This window comes from Tinamus guttatus, unplaced genomic scaffold, assembly GCF_059628265.1.
Source record: "Tinamus guttatus ecotype Peru unplaced genomic scaffold, ASM5962826v1 Tinamus_guttatus_pri_ptg000434l, whole genome shotgun sequence".
NCBI classification, from domain to species: Eukaryota; Metazoa; Chordata; class Aves; order Tinamiformes; family Tinamidae; genus Tinamus; species Tinamus guttatus.
Window position 1 is genome coordinate 2,643,019 of NW_028288968.1, and position 10,333 is coordinate 2,653,351.

A 10,333-nucleotide genomic window follows, 5' to 3' on the forward strand; every position below is an offset into this window, starting at 1 on the left:
GGAAAAGTTGCTTTTTTTTGGAGGAGAAAGGCACTTTCCTGGGGGGAAATCACTTTAGCAGGGCAAAAAAGACACTTTTGGGGAAAGAAAAGTTGTTTTTTGCAGGTAAAATCACTTTTTGCTGGGAGAAAAGTTGTTTTCTGGGGGGATAAGTTGCTTTTGGGGAGAAAATACACTTTTGGGGAGGACAAATGTTAACTTTTGGAAGGGGAAAAATCCTTCGGGGGGGGGAAACAGTCACTTTTGGGGAGAAAAATCACTTTTTGGGGGGGAAAAGAAGTTGTTTTTGGCCGGGAAAGTCACTTTTGGGGAGAGAGAAGTGGTTTTTGAGGAGGGAGAAGTGGCTTTTGGGGGAGGAAAGATGCTCTTTGGGGGGAGAAAAGTCACTTGGAGGGGGAAAAAGATGCTTTGAGGGGAAAGAAGTTGCTTGTGGGCAAGAAAAGTCACTTTTGGGGGGGAGAAGTCACCTTTGAGGGGGATAAAAGGTCCTTAGTGGGGAAAGTAGTTGTGTTTTGCGGGGTAGAAGTCACTTTTGGGACAAAAGAAGCTGTTTTTTGGACAAAAGCAGCTGTTTTTGGCAGGGAAAGGCACGCTGGGGATGCGCGAAGCTGCTTTTTGGGGAGAAAAGCTGCGTTTTGGGGGAGAGGCGGCGCCGGCCGCACAAAGGCCGAGGCCGGGACCACCCGCACGTCCCGCTGCCGGCGCCGCTCCCGGCAGCCCGAGCGCCGCCGGAAAGGGAACGCGCCGGGAGGGGAGGACAACCCACCCACGGAGCGCTCGGAAAAGCGGCTGGGAATGTCGGGATGGCTTTCCCGGGCGGAGGAGGGCGTGGGGACAGCGGGGTCCCCTCGGGGGCACCCAAAAGCGCCAAGTTTGGGCTTCCCGCCAGGCCCCGGCACCGCGGCCAAGAGGAGGAGAAGGATGGGGAGGAGGAGGAGGAGGATGGGGAGGAAGGCAGGAGAACATGGGCCACATCCCTCTGCCCCTCCGCGAGGAAATCTGGGATATTTCCCCATGGGAATTCTCTGCTGGCTACTACATGCCAGGGCCTTCCCATTCCCCCTCCCGTGGGATTCCAGGCCAACATTCCCCCGCTCCCGGGGCGCTCCGGTCCCCTCCGGTCCCCAAGGCCCCACGCTGCCACCTCCAGCCCCGTCTCTCTTTATTCTCTGCGGAAGCAAAGGGAAAGGGTCCGGGCACGATGCGGGTGCAAAGCAGCGGTCCCCAGCGTCCCCACGTGTCCCCAGGGTCCCCACGTGTCCCCAGGGTCCCCACGCGTCCCCAGGTGTCCCCCTGCCCAGCAGGGTGGCCACGCGGGTCCCGGATTCCCCAACCCCTTCCAGCCGCCGTCCTCCTCCCTGCAGAGCTCCCGCCAGCTCTCCCTGTGGATCTGGGGGTCTCTGAGGTGACAACGGAGACACCGCGGCCGTCCCCAGGGCCACGGGCGTCCCCAGGGCCACGGGCAGCCCCAGGGCCACCTGTCCCTTTGCTGCTCGTCCCTTAACTTGGGGAGGCTCCGTGCAGCGTCACACGCCAGCGGGGCAGAGGAGGCCACCGTCCCGTCCCCGGCCTTGGGGACAACGGTGGGAGCTGGCTCCTGCCGAGGGGGTCCCCGGGTGTCCCCGTGGCCGCGGGCTCAGTACCAGGGGTCCGCGCGGTGCTGCTGGTTGTAGAGCTGCAGCTTCACCTGGTCCTTGATCTGGTTCACGAGGATCTGGGAGAGCAGGATGCCCACGAGCTGCGGGACAGGAGCGGGCGCTGAGCGCCACGGGGCACCCGCGGGACACCCTTGTCACCTGCGGGACGTCCCCGGCACCCATAGGACATCCCTGGCACCTGCGGGGCACCCTTGTCACCTGGGGGACATCCCGGTCACCCGCAGGGCACCCCCGTCACCCGTGGGACATCCCTTGTCACCCACAGGGCGCCCCTCGTCACCTGCAGGACAACCCCTTGTCACCCGTGGGACATCCTGTCACCCGCAGGGCATCCCTTGTCACCCGTGGGACGCCCCTCATCACTCATCGAATGCCCTTGTCACCCATGGGACATCCCTCATCATTCGCGCGGTGCCCCCTGTCACCCACGGGACGTCACTTGTGGGACATCCCCCATCACCTGCGGGACGCCCCTCGTCACCTGCAGGGTGCCCCCCGTCACCCATGTGACATCCCCTGTCACCCGTGGGACATCCCCCGTCACCCGTGGGGCCAGCGCACTCCCCCTGCAGCCCCTGTGGCACCTGTGGGACATCCCCTGTCACCCATGGGACATCCCCCGTCACCCATGGAACATCCCCTGCCCGCAGGACATCCCCCATCACCTGTGGGACGCCCCCTTGTCACCCATGGGACATCCCCTGTCACCCACGGGACATCCCCCGTCACCCATGGGACATCCCCTATCTCCCACGGGACATCCTTCGTCACCTGTGGGACGCCCCCCTGCCACCCATGGGACATCCCCCGCCCGCAGGACATGCCCCATCACCTGCGGGACGCCCCCTTGTCACCCATGGGACATCCCCTGTCACCCATGGGACATCCCCTATTGCCTGTGGGACATCCCTGTCACCTGCGGGACGCCCCCCTGCCACCCATGGGACATCCCCTGCCCGCAGGACATGCCCCATCACCTGCGGGACGCCCCCTCGTCACCCGCAGGGTGCCCCCCGTCACCCATGTGACATCCCCTGTCACCCGTGGGACATCCCCTGTCACCCGTGGGGCCGGCGCCCTCCCCCTGCAGCCCCTGTGGCACCTGTGGGACATCCCTGTCACCCATGGGACATCCCCTGTCACCCATGGGGCTGGCGCCCTCCCCCTGCAGCCCCCGTGGCACCTGTGGGACACCCCCTGTCACCTGCGGGACATCCCCTGCCACCCATGGGACATCCCCTGTCACCCATGGGGCTGGTGCCCTCCCCCTGCAGCCCCTGTGGCACCTGTGGGACACCCCCTGTCACCTGCAGGACGCCCCCTTGTCACCCATGGGACATCCCCTGTCACCCATGGGACATCCCCTATTGCCTGTGGGACATCCCTGTCACCTGTGGGATGCCCCCCTGCCACCCATGGAACATCCCCCGCCCGCAGGACATCCCCCATCACCTGCGGGACGCCCCCTTGCCCCCCATGGGACCTCCCTTGTGTCACCCCCTTGCCACCCGCGGGTCACCCCCTCGTCACCCGCAGCCCCGGTGGCACCTGCGGCACGGCCAGCCCCATGGCCACGGCGCCCAGCAGCAGCAGGTTGCCGTGCGTCCAGTTGACCAGGCGGTCGATGCAGCCGTTGGTGTGGATGAACTCGCCGGCCTCCAGGTAGCCCAGGGCCTGCACGCCCTGGCCGCACATGGTGTTGACCACGGCCTGCGCGGGGACACGGGGACGGCGCTGCCGGAGCCGCGGGGCGCACGCCGCGTCCATCCCGGCCATCCCGGCGCTCACCTCGCCGGCGTCCCGCAGGCAGCAGGAGAAGGGCACGGAGCAGCGCTCGCGGCTGGGGTTGGCGGCCGTGCAGTTGAAGTACATGTTGTGCGACCAGTCCTTGTAGGAGACGCCGCCGCAGCAGCCGAACTGCGCCGGGGAACGGGCTCAGCGATCCCGGCATTCCCACCATTCCCGCCGCAGCACCGAACTGCGCCGGGGCTGTGGGCTCGGTGATCCCGGCATTCCCGCCGTTCCCGCCGCAGCAGCCGAACCGCGCCGGGGCCGCGTGCTCGGCGATCCCGGCATTCCCACCATTCCCATTGCAGCACCGAACTGCGCCGGGGAACGGGCTCAGCGATCCCGGCATTCCCACCATTCCCATTGCAGCAGCCGAACTGCGCCGGGGCCCGGGCTCAGCGATCCCGGCATTCCCACCATTCCCATTGCAGCAGCCGAACTGCGCCGGGGCCCGGGCTCAGCGATCCCGGCATTCCCACCATTCCCATTGCAGCAGCCGAACTGCGCCGGGGCCGCGTGCTTGGCGATCCCGGCATTCCCGGCATTCCCGCCACAGCACCGAACCGCGCCGGGGCCGCATGCTCAGCGATCCCGGCATTCTCACCATTCCCACCGTAGCACCGAACTGCGCCGGGGCCCGGGCTCAGCGTCCCCGGCATTCCCACCATTCCCACCGCAGCAGCCAAACTGCGCCGGGGCCCGGGCTCAGCGATCCCGGCATTCCCACCATTCCCACCATAGCACCGAACCGCGCCGGGGCGCGTGCTCAGCGATCCCGGCATTCCCACCATTCCCATTGCAGCAGCCGAACTGCGCCGGGGACCGGGCTCAGGGATCCCGGCATTCCCGCCATTCCCGCCGCAGCACCGAACCGCGCCGGGGCCGCGTGCTCAGCGATCCCGGCATTCCCACCATTCCCATTGCAGCAGCCGAACTGCGCCGGGGCCCGGGCTCAGCGATCCCGGCATTCCCACCATTCCCACCATAGAACCGAACTGCGCCGGGGCCGCGTGCTCAGCGATCCCGGCATTCCCACCATTCCCACCATAGAACCGAACTGCGCCGGGGCCGCGTGCTCAGCGTCCCCGGCATTCCCACCATTCCCGCCGCAGCACCGAACCGCGCCGGGGCCGCGTGCTCGGCGATCCCGGCATTCCCACCATTCCTGCGGCAGCAGCCGAACCGCGCCGGGGCCGCGTGCTCGGCGATCCCGGCATTCCCACCATTCCCGCGGCAGCAGCCGAACCGCGCCGGGGCCGCGTGCTCGGCGATCCCGGCATTCCCGCCGTTCCCGCCGCAACACCGAACTGCGCCGGGGCCGCGTGCTCGGCGCCCCCGGCATTCCCACCATTCCCACAGCCACAGCGGGAGCCTTGGCAGTCCCTAGCTCCAAGGCACCTTCCCCAGCCCCCGGCAGCACCAAATCCCCTTGGGAAGAGCCATCCCCACGTGCCCGGCACGGATTAAAAGCGGATTAAAAGCGCAGGGCGCTGTGGGGGGCCACACCGGGGAACAGGCTGCCCAGAGAGGTTGTGGAGTCTCCTTCTCTGGAGATCTTCAAACCCGCTTGGACGCAGTCCTGTGCCACGTGCTCTAGGTGACCCTGCGTGTGCAGGGGTTGGACTGGATGATCCCTAGAGGTCCCTTCCAACCTTCAGCATTCCATGATTCCATGATTCCACGACCGCACGCACCTCGCGCTGCCCGAAGTCGATGAGGTTCTGCAGGTCCAGGTCATCGCGGTAGTGCGCGATGGCGCCGTCGATGATCCCGCTCACCTTCCCGCGCGCCTGCGGGCGGCAGCGGCGTGAGCGGCGCCGCGCGGCCGCCCCGGCGTCCCCGTCCCCGTCCCCCACCTTGTCGGAGAAGACGAAGCCCAGCACGCCGGCCGCCAGCTGCAGGAGGAAGACCGCGGTGAGGCACACGGAGAACTGCGGGAGGGAGGAAGGCGTCAGCGGGGGCGACGCGCGGGACGGGGGACATCCCGGTGCTGGGAAGGAGCCGGCGCGTGGGGATGCTCCGGGAAGGAGCTGGCACGCGGGGATGGCCAGGATGGTGCCGGCACGTGGGGACACTTGGGAAGGAGCTGACACACGGGGACAGCGGGGACACCTGGGAAGGAGCCGGCACGCAGGGATGGCCAGGATGGCGCCGGCACACGGGGATGGAAGGGACACCCGGGATGGAGTCGGCGCGCGGGGACACTTGGGAAGGAGCCGGCGCGCGGGGACAGCGGGGATGGCCGGGATGGAGCCGGTGTGCGGGGACGCCCGGGACGGGGATGGCGTGCGGGGACACTTGGGAAGGAGCTGACACACGGGGACAGCGGGGACGCTCCGGGAAGGAGCCGGCACGCAGGGATGGCCAGGATGGCGCTGGCACACGGGGATGGAAGGGATGCCCGGGATGGAGCCGGCATGCAGGGACAATTGGGAAGGAGCCGGCGCGCGGGGACACTTGGGAAGGAGCCAGCGTGCGGGGACAGTGGGGACGGCCGGGATGGAGCCGGTGTGCGGGGACACCCGGGACGGGGACGGCGTGCGGGGACACTTAGGAAGGAGCTGACACACGGGGACAGCGGGGATGGCCCAGGACGGAGCCAGCACACGGGGACAGCAGGGACGCCCGGGACGAAGCTGGCGTGTGGGGACACTTGGGAAGGATATGGCACATGGGGACAGTGGGGATGGCCGGGATGGAGCCGGCGTGCGGGGACACTTAGGAAGGAGCTGGCGCGTGGGGACACTTGGGAAGGAGCCGGCGCGTGGGGACAGCTGGGATGGAGCCAGCGTGCGGGGACACTTAGGAAGGAGCTGACACACGGGGACAGCCAGGACGGAGCCAGCACACGGGGACAGCAGGGACGCCTGGGATGGAGCCGGCATGCGGGGACACTTGGGAAGGAGCCGGCACGCGGGGACAGCGGGGATGGCCTGGGACGGAGCCGGCGCACGGGGACAGCCGCGAAGGGCAGGTGATGCCGTCTGCAACGAGGGCGGGAAGAAGCGCACAGATCCCGGCTGGAATTCTCCACCTCAGGACACCGCGGGCGCCCGGGGCAGCTCTCTCCAACGGGGACCTCCCGGCGCGGCCAAACTGGAGAAGCCACCGGAGGGGGTGACCGAGTCCCCGGTGTCCCCTCCGCCGGGGGCCAGCGCGGGGACCGCAGCGGTGGCCCCCGGCGCCCGCTCCGCGCTCACCGTCTGCAGCAGGCAGATGTTCTCGCGCAGGGAGCCCACGCAGCCGCAGAAGGTGACGAGGAAGATGAGGACGCCCACGGCCACGAGCAGCACGGTGGGGTCCACGGCCGCGCAGGCCAGGGCCGCCTCTCTGTGCTTGAGCAGCCGCGCGTAGACGCCCACGGCCACCGTCCCCACGGAGATCACCTGCGGAGAGGGACGCGAGGGGACGTCGCCTCTGGTTCCTCTGCGGGGCTTTTGGGGGAGAAAACAGGCAGTTTTGATGGGAAAACAGGGGAAAAGGAGCAAAACCACCTCCCCTCAATGAGCAGGGGACGCTCCGTGGCCGAGGAGCAGCCGGAGCGGGGAGCAGAGCGGCACCGTCCTGCCCCAATCCACAGCCAAACCAGCTCCCATCGTTGTCCGGTATCCCGAGCAAAACGCGGGATACAGGGAGAAACCCCCAGCTGGGGGGGCCTCGCGGTGCCCCCGGAGCAGCGGCCGCTCCAGGGAATTCCCGGCCTCTCCCAGGGGATGGGAGAAGGCCCTGGGGGACAGCGAGGTGCCCACGGGCCAGCACTGGCCGTGGTGGCCGCCAAGGCCAGGGGCCTCCTCGGCAGCAGCGGATGGGGCTCCTCCGGGGAGGACGGGGGATCCTGGAGCCTCCGAAGCCCTCGAGGACACAGGAAACGTCCCAGGAGACTAAAGCAGAGCCCAGAGGGAAGCGGCGAGCGGAAAGGGGAAGCGGCCGGAGAGGGAAGCGGAGCAGGAACCGGCACGGGGCTTTTGCAGGGGAAGCAGGAGGGAGGCCGGGGACGGGAAGCGGCCCCAGGGCCCCATTCCCGGAATCCCGGCCATTGCAGCCCCCGGGGCTCCCTGCTCCGGAGGGGGATCCCGCACCGCATCCCGGTGCGGATGCCGGGCGCCTGCCGCCTCCAGTGCTGCTCCGGGACGTATCCGTGCTGGAATCCGCACCGAGGCCACCATAGACCTTGGGCTGCCGGAGGAGCCGCAGGGCAATGAGCCAAGGGGCTAATTCCCTTCCTCCGGCAGCGACCGCGGACACGGAGCGGCCGGGAGCTGCTCGCGCCGGCCGGGAATAGGGAAGTTGTTGCACATCACAGCCGATCCGGGCAGGAGCGGCCTCCTCCGGCCTCACCTTCCCTGTTATCCCAGGGCCGGGAGCGCCGCGCGCATTCCCAGATTTTCTCCTCCCGGCACGTGAAAGATGGAAAAACCCACGTCCTGACCCCGCGCGGGAGCCGCATGGGCTGGGACCCCGCTGGAGCCTGCGGAGGGGACGGCCACCGCCGGGGACACGGGGGGGACCCGGGGAGCCCCATGGGGACCAGGGAGCCCCAGCCCCCCCGTGAGCACCGTGGGGGTGACAGGAGGGGCCCTGTCACCTGGGGGGGGGGCAGAGATGCCCCAAAGGGAGTCCCAGGGTGTGTGGGGGTGTCAGACCCCCAAGTTATGGCGGGGGGGGGCAGAAACCCCTAGAAAAAAGGGACCCCCCCCACCCAGGACCGTGCCTGACCATAAATGACTGGGGAGGGGGGTCCCCGTCCCCCTAAGATCAGGGTTGAGGGGGAAGATCCCATGGGATAGCGCGACCCAGAGGCCCCAATTCAAAGGGAACCCCCAGTGCTAGGGACCCCAATGAGCCCCCCAAGGGGCGGGGGGGTCCCCATGTGGCCCCCAAGAGCCTCCCAAGAGATGGATGTGTCCCCATGTGCTGGAACCCCAAGGGGCAGGGGGTTTCCCATGCCCCCCATGAGCCCCCTCAGAGGACAGGTGGGGGATCCCTGTGACCCCCAGGAGCCCCCCAAGGAGCAGAAAGTCCCCATGAGCCCCCCAAGAGACGAGGGGGTCCCCACGCCCCCCATGAGCCTCCCAAGGGGCAAGGGATCCCCAGGAGCTCCCCCAGAAGAAGGGGGGGTCCCTGTGCCCCCTACAAGCCCCCCCCAAGGGGCCGGGGATCCCCATAAGGCCCTGAGGGACGGGGGGGGGGTCCCTGTGCCCCCCATGAGTCCCCCCAAGAGTCAGGGGCGCCCCATAAGTCCCCCCAAGGGACAAGGGGGTCCCCGTGCCCCCCATGGCCCCCCGGGCACTCACCCAGAACAGCATGTTGCAGAAGAACAGCACGTACTTGACGAGCGGGCTCACGAACGAGAACTCGTCGCCGTGAGGCGTCGCCGCCCGCCTCGCCATGGCCGCGCGCGCCCCGAACCGAACCGAACCGGACCGGACCGGACCGGACCGCACCGGACCGCTCCGAACCGGGCCCGGCCGCACCGACCCGGCCTCAAGCGGGCTGCACGCAGCACAACCGAGCCGAGCCGAGCCGAGCCGAGCCGAGCCCAGCCGAACCGGACCGGACCCGCTCCCCCGCGGCGAGCGCCGCCGGAGCCCGGCAGCCCCGCCCCCTCCCCTACTCCGCGCCGCTCATTGGCCCGCGCGGCGCTGGCGGCCGCTCCCATTGGCTGCGCGCGCCGCCACTCAGCGCCGGCTTGTTTTCCCCTCGGAGTGTTGTGCATCGCCGCGGCACCTGTTCGCTCTTAAAGGGGCAGCGCCCGCGGGGCCCACCCGGGCGCTCTTAAAAGGGCACTGCCCCCGCGCCCCCCCGCCGCGCTTAAAGGGGCAGCGCACCCGTAATCACACCCACGAACACGCATGCACACGCACCCGCGCGGGGGGGCGCACGAGCGGGCATCCGGTGCTGGTGGAGAGACACATGTGCACATACGTGTGCTCGCACGTGCAAACATGCCTGTGCACACGTGTGTGCTCGTGGGTGCACCCCTACTTGTGCACACACACACGTGCAAACACGTGCGGTGGTGAATGCACGCACGCATGCACGCGTGAGGGCTCCACGGGCACGCACATGTGCATGATTATGGATGCGGGCACACAAGCGCACACGCGTGTGCTCATGCACGCACGCCCACACGCACACACGTGTGCACGATTATGGATGCAGGCACATACGTGCACACGTGTGTGCTCGTGCACACACGCCCACATGCACACACATGTGCTCGCAGATGGTGCACGCATGCACACGCGTGTACTCGTGCACGCACGCCCACATGCACACACCTGCTTGCAGATGGCGCACGCATGCACACGCGTGTGCTCATGCACGCACGCCCACATGCACACACTTGTGCTCGCAGATGGTGCACACATGCACACCTGTGTGGTTGTGCACGCACGCCCACATGCACACACGTGTGCTCGCAGATGGCGCACGCATGCACACGCGTGTGCTCGTGCACGCATGCCCACATGCACACACTTGTGCTCGCAAATGGTGCACGCATGCACACATGTAGGCTTGTGCACACACGCCCACATGCACACACTTGTGCTCGCAGATGGTCCACGCATGCACACGCGTGTACTCATGCACGCACGCCCACATGCACACACGTGTGCTCGCAGATGGTGCGTGCATGCACACGCGTGTGCTCGTGCACGCACGCCCACATGCACACACGTGTGCTCGCAGATGGTGCACGCATGCACACGCGTGTACTCGTGCACGCACGCCCACATGCACACACGTGTGCTCGCAGATGGTGCGTGCATGCACATGCATGTGCTCGTGCACGCATGCCCACATGCACACACTTGTGCTCGCAAATGGTGCACGCATGCACACATGTAGGCTTGTGCACACACGCCCACATGCACACACATGTG

General features: G+C 67.8%; 1 protein-coding gene across 2 annotated transcripts; it reads right to left on the minus strand.

Annotated features, from left to right (window-relative positions):
* Nucleotides 1-1,631: 1,631 nt before the first annotated feature.
* Nucleotides 1,632-8,875, minus strand: TSPAN33 (tetraspanin 33). 2 transcript variants are annotated; one of them, XM_088531792.1, is made up of 7 exons: nucleotides 8,741-8,875; nucleotides 6,647-6,832; nucleotides 5,303-5,341; nucleotides 5,141-5,236; nucleotides 3,447-3,575; nucleotides 3,207-3,368; nucleotides 1,632-1,738 (listed from the first exon to the last, which is right to left on the minus strand). In XM_088531792.1, exons 1-7 carry the CDS (start codon nucleotides 8,834-8,836, stop codon nucleotides 1,637-1,639), a joined length of 810 nt encoding a protein of 269 aa, XP_088387918.1. In that variant the 5' UTR covers nucleotides 8,837-8,875; the 3' UTR covers nucleotides 1,632-1,636. The 2 variants fall into 2 exon arrangements, with proteins under 2 accessions (XP_088387918.1, XP_088387917.1); XM_088531791.1 differs by having other exon boundaries at nucleotides 5,303-5,377; nucleotides 8,741-8,874.
* Nucleotides 8,876-10,333: the final 1,458 nt, after the last annotated feature.